Source organism: Lethenteron reissneri, chromosome 22, assembly GCF_015708825.2.
Source record: "Lethenteron reissneri isolate LAM-NWPU_2019-01 chromosome 22, ASM1570882v1, whole genome shotgun sequence".
Classification (NCBI taxonomy): domain Eukaryota; kingdom Metazoa; phylum Chordata; class Hyperoartia; order Petromyzontiformes; family Petromyzontidae; genus Lethenteron; species Lethenteron reissneri.
This window is the reverse complement of record NC_083800.1, coordinates 6,215,857-6,230,815: the sequence shown is the minus strand read 5'-3', so window position 1 is coordinate 6,230,815 and position 14,959 is coordinate 6,215,857. Positions and strand designations below refer to the sequence as shown.

At 44.8% G+C, this 14,959-nt stretch overlaps 1 protein-coding gene across 2 annotated transcripts in view; it reads right to left on the bottom strand.

Moving 5' to 3' along the window:
• Nucleotides 1-8,781: 8,781 nt before the first annotated feature.
• The window catches only part of FGFRL1 (fibroblast growth factor receptor like 1), a 102,811-nt gene continuing 96,633 nt past the window's right edge, over nucleotides 8,782-14,959 (bottom strand). For both annotated transcript variants that reach the window (XM_061556467.1, XM_061556468.1), the window contains exon 8: nucleotides 8,782-14,573. In XM_061556467.1, the coding sequence (XP_061412451.1) occupies nucleotides 13,993-14,573 (581 nt within the window). In that variant the 3' untranslated portion in view covers nucleotides 8,782-13,992. The remainder of the gene's footprint in view (nucleotides 14,574-14,959) is intronic.

Here is a 14,959-nt window from a genome sequence, read left to right as displayed (position 1 = left end):
TAGCCAAAGGAGGAGCCTGTTCCAGGGGGCATCCACAAATAAAATGCTGGATGAAAATCTTGGCATTGCAGGATAATTAAGGATGGTGATTGCTTGGGGATGCGTTCATCCAGCAGTGGATAGATCGTGATTGATGATGATGATGAATTGTAAAACAAAAGCCATTGCAAATAGTTGCTGAACAAAATATGTGCTGATGGACAGAGACTTCTGGTCAGCTGGGCGTCACCTTGAAGGTTAGCTTCGTACTTTGGGTGAGATAGACATCACTTTGGGCCAAAGAGCACAATACCCCATTGTTGTTAATGCAGACATCAGCACGTGTTCACCAAAACACTCGTTCAAATAAACATTCTCAAGGCGTCCTACCATTTTGTTTTCGTTCACATAGTTCTAACCCTGGTCTCGTTTTTTTTTACACTTTGGGTCTCCATTGCATAACTTGGGACTTTATTTAGGATCTTGAGTTGGACAAATATTTTCGGAAGAAGATACAATAAATATGTGCTTGACAAAATAAACTGCTTTGTTTTCAGCTAAGCGTCTTCCATCGGAAATGAGTTTGTTTTGATTTCTCGGCACAAATTGGTCTCTTTGCTCTGTTCTGCGATGTTGTTATAGATCAAGCTCCGAGATAAGCTGATTTCATTAACTGGAATTAGGGACAGGGCAGGCTTGTATCGTATTACGAATGAGGCTGGCGATAAAGCAAAGTTAAGTAAACAATAAGAGCATCGTGCATTCATGGAAAAAAACCCCGAACTTTTGAAAATAATGTAATACACGTGTGAAATTATTTTATTATTAATAATAACATCATCAGTTAGGTATAACAATTATTATAATTTACGGCCTTGTAGCTATCCAATGCTGGACGGATGCCTTCCCATGATGTGTGGGTGATAGGGGTTGTTCGCCAGGCTGGATGGTGTGGATTGGTGAAAGTGAGGACCAAATAGTGCTCGCAAGGAATGCTAGCCATGGCCGGTAATCGCACTTGGCTCACCAGGGCCCACTAGTTGGTTATGGACGTTGCAATATAAATGTTATTAAATATTTTTTTGCGTGTGTCGTATAACAATTAATAATTTTCCAATGTTTATACTGTGAGGAAAGAGATACAAAAAAAAGTTTGATCATTGTCATATGTCAAACCACAAGTTTGTTTCCGCGAATGCACATCAACTTCAGTAATCATAAAGGAACTTAATAGGATGTGATTTGACTTTCCGAATTCTTTGGCGATCTATGAGACTTTGGGATATTTCTACCATTCTGTTGGGATCGGCAAAAGAATTAGAAATTTCCATAGTTTTTTTTTCCCTTCCCTCCCGGTATTTAGTTTGGAAGTCTGAAGGCATCCCCGTGACCAATCTTTATGGTTGACATTGGCTGCAGTACATACTTTCGCCACCAAGGGGATAGTATTTATATTGTGTTCCTCGGTTGTTGTGGTTGTTTTGGAAATGGTTCAGCAAACGTTTATCTCAAGGCGAAGAATTACGGTATTCAATGAAGTAGGGGGCTGTCCATAAATGACGTCACGCACCTAGGAGGGGGGGGTGGGTCAGACATTTGTGACGATGTGTGACGAGGGGGGGGGGGTGATAAATATGACGTCACATCAAAATGCGCAACTTTAAATAAATATAGACAACACGTTCTACTTAATTAAATAGACTTTTTATAAATGTTTTCTCCTATAACATCAGAATGTAGCGCCACATTAAATACGCACTACAATGACAATCGTTTAAAGCGATTTAAAGCATGTTTTATTTGGGGCGGGGGGGGCAGAGTTTTGTGACATCATATTTGAGGGGGGGGGGTCTGACTTTTTGAAGACGCCGTGTGACGAGGGGGGGGAGGTAAAAAATCGTCCATAATCGCGTGACGTCATTTATGGACGGCCCCTAGACACAATTACAGTGTTTTACAAATCCTGTCTTTGAATGATCCGGTGGTGACCTGTACAGAGAGGATGTAAAGGGGGAATGCACCTTGGAGTATTAGAGTTTGATTTTTACTTTAATCCACTTTAGCACAGACTTTGCTTTAGCAAAGCCCATGTGGTGGACATCAGAGGAAAGTCAGTCATCCCAGTGTCGGGCCTCTGTAGACACAACCGCCGTGAAATCGTGCTTGCCGCATGAAAATCGCACATGCCTTAAACAATCTCGCTTTATCTTATCTTCAAAAAACCCCTGGGCTTGTGAGCTTTATGAGGAGCGGGGGCGCCATAAACGGGCTCTAAATGGGCATGGTCAAGATGAATTACCCTTTTGTGATGGTTCTGAACTACCGGAGGCCCTGCTATGGGAGCTCATTGCTTTGTCCGAAAACTGACCGCAAACTGAAAAAAAAGAACTCTCGCTTAATTACAGGTGATGCCGTGTAGCTGCTCCCCAGGTAGTTAAAATTCCAGCAGTTACATTTAAATGATTGTTAAATGATCGAATATTGAAACGCATTCATTATGGTGCCGTGGTGTAACACTGAAATCCAGAAGTCCTCTGTTCGTTCTCCCAGCGTGGCTACCTCCGAAGATGAATGATGAGCTTGAAAGAGCAAAGGGCTATGACACGGACCCTCAATGGGGCCTACTGTTCCGATGTCATATGATGTTGGGTCACATTTTTGGTAAATCCATGCAGGTATTACCAAGCTGCTGCAAAAATCAAATCTGATGTAAAGTGGCTCCGTAGTGTTTGGGAGCAGGCCTCAGTACATTGTAACTTCTGTTCTCGTGTCATGTAAAATGAAAGGCATGTCTGATTAGAGTAATTCCAAATGTACGCTTACGTCAAGGCTAAAGGGCAATTTGTTCACATTTTGATGGGCACGTTTGGATAATCGACCGTATCGGTGTTTAAGACTTTGACGTGACTTTTTTTTGGAATAGTTATCAGAAAGGGGGGTGGGGGGAGGCGAGTGGATCATATGTGTTGAGTGAATTATTCATGCGAAATTCCAGCAAGGCAGTTATTTGGATAGAACTGTCCCGGTGCTGAGTTAACAAAATGCAGCTTTACATAACCTCGTGTCAAAACGCATTGTCAGCTGTGTGTGTGTGTGTGGTGAAGAGCACGCCCTTGAAAACACGCCACGAGATTGAAATTCTCATGAAAAATAATCCAAAATTCTTTGACAGCTTCATGACATTGAAACACATCTTGCAGGAAATGTAAGAGGTAGTTATGACACCAGCTGAAACATGCCTGGCGTGCAGAGATGGAACGGTTTTGGTGTAGCCGCGAAACGTGGGCCTTAGTGCACTTGAAGTGTGCGCGGAAATTGATCGGTGAGATGTTACAAAAATAACAAACGCAGCAATAAATAACCCCCAGTATATTTACAATAGAGTCAAACAGATAAACGATGCCACATGCCAATGTATACAAATATTAGCTCCCTATCAATTAAATGCATTCTTACGTCTACACAATGCCTCCAGGGAGTTCGTCGTCAAAATCGATTATTGACATTGTACGCAATTTTTTTGCAATAACAATGCTGCCGTTTGGTGCGATGGTTTACCACGCCACTCTCGCGATGGAGAGGTCGCCGATTTACTTTCCCGGTGCGGCAGTTAAAACGGGGGTACGTTTCTTGAATCGGGTACGGTGAGGTTGGGTACATTTTGGGTGCTCCTTGACTCCCACCTCTTACAAGACATCTGGCCGGCAAGAAGTATTAACGTCAAATACCCTCGAGTGGGGAGACCCTTCTGCCAGCAGTGGCATTTGCAGGGCTGCACCTTTGCCACCTCAGTATGTGTGTGTGTATACCGCATACCTTAATAGACTATCCATAAACTATATATAGCATACATTGATATGCGTTGCTACAGAAGGATGCTCCCAAAGTGTGACCAACGGAGAAGTACGGAAACAGGTTGCACATAGACGATGCAGGCAGTGATGAGAAGGACACTTGAACTATTCGGACACACGTGTAGGATGGACAACAACAGGAACATTTAAAGGCGTGTGGTCGCTCGGAAAAGTGGAAGCAACCGCAGAGCGAGGAAGACCTCACAGAGAATGGCTTAACGACGACATAAGAAGAGATTAGTGCCAGAATAATGTGCGCATTGCTTGAGCATATTGGCACAAGGGAGAGGAAAGTGGAAACAAATGACGACATGTGCAGTGGACACCTACGGGCGATCTGTCCATGGATCGTGATGATGATAATGATGATGATATAGATGTATGTACAGACCACTGACACGCTGAAGGGTGTAGGATCTAGCCCACGACCAAGTTGGCAGAGTGTAAAATCCTGCCATGGATTGATGCCTCAATCACTCTTCTGTTCAAAAAGGAGACAAAATTGATTTTAATAATTTCACACTCATCAGACTCTCAATGTTAGTTTCTTCGCAAACATATATTAATTATTCACGGAGATCACAGAGAACCAAACAATTGGACAATTATGAGGCCAACCAATCACGAACGGGATTCAGAATAAAAAAGTGTTCTACCATTGCCCACATACATACCACAAATTGGATTCTAGAAGAAAAAAACGAATATAAAATACCATTCATGCTAAGTTTCCTTGATTAAATTTTACTTAGTTAGGGGAAACGGATGATGCCCTCCCAGCTCTTAAACCATGGTCTCTCTATATATACACACACACATTGGTTGGATGACCACCATAGGGATGGAGTGATGAGAGCAGGTCATGCGAAGAGCTGAGACGGATAGTAGCATCGCAGGAGCACGAGGGATGTGCCAACTATGTCAGGAGTCCATCATCCAGCAAATGATTGATTGGCTGCACGTGAAGATGGCAATGATGAAAACCTTGCAAATAAAACTAGACGATGATGAGCAAGCCTTACGCCAGCACATTCTGCTTCCGAAGCACCCAGAAGCACACTCCATCATCACGCATGTATTGGTCTGATGTGTCTGTGAGATCACAAGGGTTGAATGTACAGCCTCTCGGGCATAAAGGCAGTTGCCTTCTCCCCCAACAACATCCCCTGCTGGCTCTCCTTTCCATTCCATTCAGCCGAGCTTCCAGATAACAGCGGCAGACTGCACTGAAAGCTGCAGCCCCAATGGGAGAAAACCATCGCGCTTGCTTCCAAGAAACATCAAGTGGGAGCATTGTGCAAAGCGAAGCAAAGGAAAACTGCACTCCTAACTTGAAATCAGGTAAAAGGCGCAGCGCTGAATGGTATTGCCCAAGCCGCTGCTGATGGAAGGGCTTCCACTAGCAGGAGCTCCAGGTATGTTTAGCATTCTCTTCCACGCTCGCCAGCACGTGTTGGAAGAGGAGTTGGGGGGGGGGAGTACCCAAACTTTTCACCTCGCCGCATGCGACCTGCAGATCGACTGCGGTGGACACATTTATACCGCTGGCTGGACAGGGCCCGGGGTGGGGGGGGGGGGTGAAGAAACGTGCGCAATGATGGTTCGACTATCGCGCTGCCATGAAATCGCATTGCACCGGCGAACTCGCAATGAAACGTGGAGTGCGCGGACCATTTACACCCCCCACGGCACCGTCGCGTGGAAAATCCGGAACACGTATCAATCAAACGCCGGTGCAGAAAATGTACTATTCCTACAACTCTGTCACGTGTGCTATGCAAATGTAATGGTTAGTTTGAAATGTGACCTCGACAAAAGCGAAAATGTGGCTCGGTATTAAGCAATGATGTCCTGGCAGGGCACCGACACTCGCAAATGAAAATGAATCGTTCAGGAACTCCGAGTGGTGTGTTTTGAAACCCTATATGGATTTTGTAAAGGCTGAAGGGAGAGGTGTGGTGGTTTTGTGCCACTGCCTCCACCAAAACATCCTGCAAAACATCGTGAAAGGCAATCCGGTAAGTAATTAATGTTCCCTTGCAGACAAACTGGGAATGTAACTCAACGGGAAGTGCATGGGTTGGATCCCAAATCGGTCCGAATATAAAAATTCGAGAACAACTCATTTCTGATATAATGTTCATTTGGAACTATTGATATTTTGTAAGTGCGCTGGAACTCCTCTTGACTGCAGTGACCTTAGAATTGAACAGCATGGATCCTCAAAAATATAACTCTCATAATGTATACACTGTCCTTGAAAGTGCGCCTTTTGGCGTCATCTGGTCCAACACCAATGGAGACTAGGCTCTAAGAAAAGCTGTCTCGGGTGTGGACCAATCAACTTCAAGGACAGTGCATATCATTATTATCATCATCACAGTTGTTTCTTTTTTGTTTGCATTTTGACTGCTTGTGTTGTGGTTATTGCAAACATGATGCCTTGTATAAAGTTGTCAGTTTTTGTACCAGTTGAAAGGGTAAAAACCTATTACTATATTTTGCCACTGGTAAAGGAGGTCTCAGTGTAAATGCTTACCCCGAGCTCTCAATACTCTGATAGTGCGCTGTTTTTGAGTTGTACACCTTTTGGCGTCATCTGGTCCAACACCAATGGAGACTAGGCTCTAAGAAAAGCTGTCTCGGGTGTGGACCAATCAACTTCAAGGACAGTGCATATCATTATTATCATCATCACAGTTGTTTCTTTTTTGTTTGCATTTTGACTGCTTGTGTTGTGGTTATTGCAAACATGATGCCTTGTATAAAGGTGTCAGTTTTTGTACAGTTGAAAGGGTAAAAACCTATTACTACTAGCATGGATTCTATTGTCCGTGATGTTATCTGCGAATTGACGCCACATGCGCAAAACAAAATCACGGATAATTGCAGATAAGAGGAAGAATAGGGGCGTGCGACTAATCGGATTTCGTGTGTCCCATCGGATAATAGTAATCGCGGGCAATAGAGCCGCAGAATAGAGACGTTCAACAGTTAACGCTTCTCTATTTGGCCACGTTGCAGAAGCATTTGTAGTCAGACACACAACAAAACCATGGTAAATATTTGCTTGCAAAAAAAGGAGAAAAATGTTTAGCGTCTTCATTTTGTGCTCCACACACAGCCGTCACATTGACTGAACTTCGATTTAAAGCTTTCGTGACTGCAGGGATTCATCTTCTTGGTTCTTTCGGTAAAATAACGTAGCATGGAAATTATAAAATCATAAAAATACAATATAATAAAATAATTGTAATTGTATTATTTTATTATTTTCATTCTACGTGACTTTACCGAAAGAACCAAGAAGATTGACTGAGCTCTTTCCCTGCAAGGCAAACCGGTTGCATTCGTGAACGGCTATGCACCGCCTTTGCGCGTCTTGCCACGGCCGTTTGCGGTAGTCAGTTCAGTTGCAAGTGCGCTGTCTTGCTTGACGACTTCGTATCCCAGCAAAGTTTAAACATATCCGGACAACCTTTCAGAGCTTAAACAACCCCCCCCCCAACCGCCGCCCCCCCCCCCCGATTCGACTGAAACGCTGGTCACTGACAGCGACAATGTAGAAGGGTGTTTCGATTTAAAGCTTTCGTGACTGCAGGGATTCACCTTCTTGGTTCTTTCGGTAAAGTTACGTAGAATGGAAATAATAAAATAATAAAAATAAAACATAATAAAATAATTCTCACGACGTTTCGGCCACAACGCAAGCAGCCGTCATCAGGTGGAGAACAGGTCTGTCGAGAAGACAGATAATTATTTAATTATGTTTTATTTTTATTATTTTATTATTTCCATTCTACGTGACTTTACCGAAAGAACCAAAAAAATGTAGAAGTGTGTTTAACCAAATCGCGCAGGAATGCTTGAACGCCGCGCACATGCAGTAGCATCGATGCATTAAGAAAAACGAAATCGCGTCTGTCCTCGTAGTCACTCGACCTTTAAAAGCCGTTAAGTCCACATATCCTCGCAGTCAACGCTAAGCAAACACGACGAAGAATTTCCCGCAACCTCTGACTGGTTCGGCAGTGATCCTCGCACAAAAAGGGGGGGGGGGAGGGGGGGTGTGGACATCTCACCCAGTGCGCTTTCAGGGCAGACACTCAAAGATGGCACCCAGAGTTAATCTTATTCTTCACATTTGTAAAAGAAAATAAACGTATCTATGGGATCCTTTTTTGTTGTTGCCAGTACCAAAATGAGGAAGAAAAACTATAGTAGGCTGTTTCGCCCTTTCTGATCATACAACAGGAGGTGTTAAGTTGTTTAAGCACCAAAATCGATACTTGCTGCAAGGCGTCTGCATTAACCACACATGTGAATGCACGCATTATCAGGGCATGTTTGTTTAAGCGTTGTTCCGCAAGTATTTGCGGTTAATGCAGAATTGATACCTTGCGAAAGTATATCTATTGGATGTTTGCACACCTTAACGCCGGTTTTATTGACAGAAGCCTATTCTTAAATTTTAAACGTGTTTTTTTTTTACTGAGGCTTCTGGGTTTGGTGAACATTATAATGGCGTCCCTATGCCCCTACCCCATTGAAAACCCAGCCGCTCTGTCTGGGGAAGTAGAATTGCAGTTTATTGTTATGTTGTAATGTCGCGGCTACGCATGAGATTTTTCGGTAAAATTTGCGGGGGGGAAAAAATACGAGATGGTATCGTATCGCGCGTATGAGATTGTTTGACACATCTGGCAAGGTGAATGTTGAAAGTGAAGTAAACCATTGAATGGAGTTTACACTTAAACAGCAAGACGTTGACAACGTTGTTGATACTGGATGAAGGTTGTCATTGACGGAGATATCATGAAGATACCAAAGCTATGTTTCAAGATATTGTTTTAAATGTCATGAATTCGCCAATGTCATACAGTGAGGACCACCCCCTCCCCCCAGCCCCCCACTCACCAAACACAACACAGAAAAACATTGAAAATGATCATCTTGGCACATAATTTATTTACAAATGTAACTTGACTGCAAATTAAACAGACGTAATAATCCATCTGGTTCAGGAGAAACTGCTTACATTTAAAATCATTATTCAAAAAGTAAAGATCATTTATCATCAATGGTCTAAATAAACCACTCGGCATTCTGATGCAATGCAGTAAGGCATTTTCAGTAAGATGTTTTTTTTGCTTGATATACTGTATAATATATACTATTTTATAGTCTAAAAGTGGTTTCATGGTAATATGCATTTCTATATTGCTGGTTTTATTGCTCGTTTTAAATTATTGATAAAGGCCACAATGAGAATTTTGGATGCCTGCATAGAAATATGTTCACGATGCTTAGTACACCACGGAGTGTGGCGTCTTTTGGTGTGTACAAAGGTAAAGGTGCAGCCCTGCAATGGTCTGCTCACGCCACTGCTGGCAGAAGGGCCTCCAACCAGAGGGGAATCGAGAAAAGCCCCCTCGAGAAAATTATCTTGTGCTTAGCAGTTAATACATTGTGTATGAGGTTTACAACATCTTTAACAACACCCACGAGTTATGAAATAATCCTTCAAATTGCCTAAGCAAAATACTTCAGTTAAACAAATGCACAAAAAAGGACACTATTGACATATTTCTTCCTTGCTTTTCCAGAAAATGCAATATCTTAATATATCTCGCTTTAGTAAAATAAATACAGATATAGCTATAAACATTAAACATCTGTATAGAATTACAAGTCGTATATTATTATTTTGTACACGCGCGTTCGGGGGCACAGGGATATCATAGCTATGTTTCAAGATATTAAAACATAGCTGAAGGGGCAAGACGGCCCTGGCTTGATTGTCGGCATGCCAACATTAGTGCACTAATTTGCCAATAAAACACATTCGGGGAGAATCTATGTTGAGGATTTGGGAGCTTTTGATGCTCAGTCTCCTCGACAGACACCTCAGGTGCCTCTGCCCACACACATGCTCCATCGGGAACTGCGGACATTTGTAAAATATATAACTCCCGCGTGGGTTTTCGCAGCTGTACTTGTGCATCTCTCTCCGATGTGTTGTTCGGGTCGTGCCGCGTGTTGTTCGGCACGTCCGACGTTTCTGTCCACGTCACGGGCAGCTTATCCAGGAAGGATAGCTTGTGCGGCTGTCAGTGAGTCCTGGGATTGTCGTTTTACGAACGACTCTCCATATTTCAGTGATGTTAAAACGTAGCCTGATCTTTTTTCCCCCAGCGCTTAAAAAAAAAGACCCCAACTGAAATGCTGGCACTGACAGTAACAAGGTAATAGTATGTTTTGGAACAAGCTCCCAGCAATGGGATTAAGTTGCTGAAGAAGCTCCCAGAACGTGGACCGAAACTTCGGACGTCGTGCCGTATAACCCAACAGCACATCGGCAACTTGTGCAATATAATATATAACCGGCGGTGTTGTTTTTCATTCTCGGCACCATTTGGTTTGCTTTTGCTCACAACAGCTTGTAAAATTCTACAGGAATCCTCATTTAATTAACTTTTAAAAGATTATTTTATTCTTTACGAAAGTGGAACAAAACGTTAAGGAGTTCTGAGAATAACACGTGTGATTTTTTTTTGTATATTTATGGTCCTGTAGGATTTTGCGAGCTTGGTATAATAATAAAAAAAATGTTTGAAAGGGGATTTTTGCAACATACAAGGGTGGTTCAAGGTGAAACTGAACTTAAGTTTTAGAAAGTTTTAAAGTAAAGTGAAGTCTAACGCTTGTCCTATATTTCAAAGCAATCCCCTGATACACACACGTATTTGTCCCACCGGTGTTATAATGCCTTCATGCCAGAGGCATAGAATCATTTAGGTCAGACATGCAGCCATTTCAGGACATGTGCTTTCACATATTTTCCATTTTGTGCAGACTCTCATTAAACCTTTTTGCACTGCTCAAATGCGGTGTTGCGCGAGAGACACGCATCACCGATCTGTAGGGCAAACCTACTGCTGCACATTTCAGCTCTTTTTACAGCCTTCTTCACTAGAAACTTCATTATGCAATGCCGTTCCACAGCCCATAGTAGACTGGTCGCTGCCATCTTGAAAACACCCAGACTCCTTTGCACAGCTGTGATGTCACTTCGCGGAGAAGTTGCCAGATATTACCTGTACCACTCTAAAACTTTCAGTGATGATCTGTCATTCTTTCACAACAATTCACAACTTAAAGTGCAGGTTAACCTTAAACCACCATCATACATATTTCTAAAGCATTTTTAAAAACAAATCTGATTCAGCACTGCATTGAGAAGAATAAACATGCACCAATTGAATTATAATCGTATGCTCTACAAATGTGATTACTTTGGAAGATAACACATAACACGTTTTCAATAAGAAATGTAAGTAGGGTGGCTCAGAAACCCCTTTTGCTCTCAAAACATATAAACCCATTCATAGTAAATACTTTTCTGTACAAAATCAACTTTTTATAGCCTTTGAAATGATGCCGTTGACACAGCTACGCCTGAGCCTCAGATTTAAGACACACTCGAATGTAAGACAACTTCTGCAGGTGCTTTCTTTTTATTTTAAATCCTCTGTTGCCATTTTTACAAATCCAGTTTTAAGCGCAACACTTCCCAATCTGCGCTCTGAAACCTCAACACATTTCCCAGCAGCGCAGCTCAGAAGTGCCTTCCACTCGGGGGAACGAGCGAGCAAATTACGACGCAGTCCGAGGTATGCGACGCCACGTTCCTTCAAAGCACTCCTTCGCTGCTTTTTATGGGCGAGCGAACGAGTGAGCGCACGAGCGCCCAATTACACATGCGTGGCCCCTTTCCCAACAAATTCGGGTCGCTTCTACTCGCCCGCTCCCCTCTCTCGCTTAATCGCCGGGTCCCCTATTTCCACGGGGGACTCGGAGTCAAGTGCGCTCTGCCAGTGTGCCCTTCTCACAAGCAGGGGCATTGATGCTTCATATCGGGGGGGACCATCTGAACACCAAGACGGCTGCCCGCTCCCTTTTGTGTCTCATGGCGAGAAAAGGAGCGGATAAATAAATATATAAACGGAGGGGGGGCGGGGTGGGGGGGAATTTCTATGCCCCAGAACTCTTGAAAGGGAAATGTCTAGAATTGTGATCCCAACGACCACGGGCTAAAGACAAGGGCATTCTTCTTAGAATGAAAGAGAGAAGCAGAGTGAGGTTGAGAAAATGCGTGGCTTTTTTTTTGCTTTCTTTTTTTTGCTTTGTTGGCATCGTCAGTGTTGAATTCCCTTTTTGGGGTAGAGGTTTTTATTTACCTGACTCAGCCAAGGCGGCGACACTCAAAGGCGCTGGCTGCTTAGTGAAGGAAGTCTTGTATTTTTAAAGGCAAATGGCAGTGAGAGGCAAAATCCACAGTCTCCTTGTCTCGCAAAACATTTGAAATGCTTTGAATTGGATTGTCATCAGCAGACTCTCTTCGTGTCCAAAACCATGAGTCGAACAAGAGCGACGTTGTCCATAATGCAGGTGATGCTTGTTGGTTCACGTTAGAAGCAAAACAACTACATTTGTTTTATCCATCTCTTGCTTGAAAGTAATAAAATTGCTTCGTATGATGAATTGCTGGAAAAAAAAACTTTTTCACGCCGTGATAAGTGCCAGTTGCTACGTTTTTTTGTTTAACCTTCATATGCTTTTCTGTTATTTTATGCCATTAATCAGAATCCGTGATCTATGACTGTATTTTCATTTGTCTGAAAACGTTTTTGAAATGAAGCCGAGAAAAGTGAATATATCAACAGCTATATTTTCTCTAAGTCAATTAAGTGAACACCATTCCACTGCTGTGTATATAATAGGCGTGCTAATGCATGCCCATGTGTGTCTGTGCGCGCGCGTGTGTGTTGACCCATCTACTCCAGCGAGCCGTATTATTTTCCTAACAGCTGTCCGTACTGGCGAGCGGTTGAATTTTGCCCATGAGTTGGTGCGGAGCGAGTGTTTACGCGATCGCTCTCAGAACGGCACCACGAGACAAGGTCCCCCAAGCCCCTCCGCATGTCTGCAATTAGCGCAACTGTTCCCAAAAAATAAACAAGTGCCGATTTACCCCGTCGCCTTGCGAGGTGCGAATAGTGCTACCGCGTGAGCGTGCGGGCCAAAGTGTTGTTTTAAGAACTCGTTCTTTGTTTAAATATCGGTACAGCAGAACCATTTGTTTTTGACGATTTTGTTCTTTTTGTGCCACGTTTGTAGGACCAAAAAAACGTTCCAAGCCAGATCAAGTTGCCGTGTGGGTAGGACGAGTGTTGAATCAGGGATGCAATTGTTTTACTTTGAACCAGCAGGGAAATCCTTGGTGTACTGTACTGTAATATACCCGAATTTCCATGCTCACCCCCTTCAACAGGCTGCACTGACCAGCGTGGTCAAGTATAGTCAAATAACCCCCACAAACCACATGCTGTGCAAAGGCACTCTTCCAGCAGTGGACTGACACATGGGCTGTACTTGTATACGCTCTGTTGATATTAGTTCTGGGTTTAAATGAGGACAGGTGATTGTCCGTCTAAGTTAGCAAGTGTGTACGCACACTGTCTATGGCTGTGCACCTCAGTGGAAACTGATTCCTTTCCTGGCACGACCCTCCCCTAGGTCAACTCAGCCTAATAATGACAACCCTGGTAGCCACACGTGGTGCTCTTGCCAGCATCGCTTTCTTTGCCATAATAGGCGCTCGCTTGCAGCTCTTGCCCCGACAATTCAAACAGTCTAAAATGAGGCTCTTTGTCTGAGCGTACACGTGTTTGTGCGTGCGCCCGTGCGTGTGCCTGGCAAGTGATGCTACGGTGGTCAGCTCACCGTACCACCCATTTGTGACTCCTCAACATAAATCATTGGCACTTTATATCAGGATCTAGGTGAACTCGGCGTGAGAATGAACACAGAGCCGTGTGCGCAGGTGGGCAGGAAAAGGGGCAGTGTGCAAGCGGTGCTAGCCACACCACTCTGAACGAAGTGTGCTGGCCACACCTCGTTCGTCACCCTGGCCATAACGGGCGATCGCTAATGACACTTTCCCCAGCTTTCAACACGGGCCGAGAAGATTGGGGGACGATCTCCGCTGTTGCTGTTATTATTATTGTTATCTTAATGTATCCGGTGCTTGCGCGGGTGCTCGTGAACCTCAATTCTCAGTTCATGGCAGTCGTCAGCTGGCTCCTTCCACGCAGCACTAGCACTGGTAGTAGGTGTAGTGGTGCTGGTGCACCTTCCCTTCCACGTGCGTGTGCGTATGCGTGTGTAGCACGTCCGCCCCTACGCCGCCGCCCCCGGCCGCCTTGCCGTGTCCGCCCCGGCCCAGCGTGTGGGCCTTGCTCGAGTGCGCAGGCACCAGCACGTGGTGGTAGTGCTGGTGGTGCGGCGGCACGAGAGGCGCCGCGTGCAGCCCCAAGCCGAGGGGCTGCAGGGAGCCGGGCACCGGCGGCAGGCAGGGAGACGGAGGTGCAAGCTTGGTGAGGTCTTCGTGCGCCGCGGCCGCCGCGGCCGCCGCGGCCGCTTTCTTCTCGGGCGCGCGGTCGCGCTGGAAGCGCCCGGACGATGTGGCGGATGACGATGCGCCGACGTTGCCGCCGCCGCCGGCTGCTGCGCCGTCCTCGGCGTCCACTCCGTAGGCCTTGGGCTTGCGGCTCTGGCAGAGCCACAGGAGCACGGAGCCCACGATGAAGAAGGCGCCGGCGGGGATCCCCACGATCACCGGCCACGGCAGCGAGCCGGCCGGGCGTGGGCTCGGTGGGGCGGGGTGCCGGCTTGGGTCTGATGGGGACGGACACGGACGGACACACAGACGCACGCGCACACGCGTGCTGTGAGAAAGGGAATTGTAATGCGCTTTTGCGCGTGTTAATAATTGCTTTAAAATTGATTGTTATGCTCATCATAGACAGGACAAGAAAATAATGTAAGAGAAGTAAGATGGAGATGTGGGGTAGGTGCGGTGATATGAGCAAAAGGCAAGGGATAGTGTGGTGATGAAGGATAGAAGATATGCATGACGGGCAATTGCCCCCTCCAAATTTTTGTAATCTGATGAACACTAACTCTGGATCTAGATTTAATGTAGATACATATCATATATTAGATTGCGGACGCCGCTCGCTCTGTCAACGCTGAGCCAGCTGGCCACCTGGCCGGATCACCGG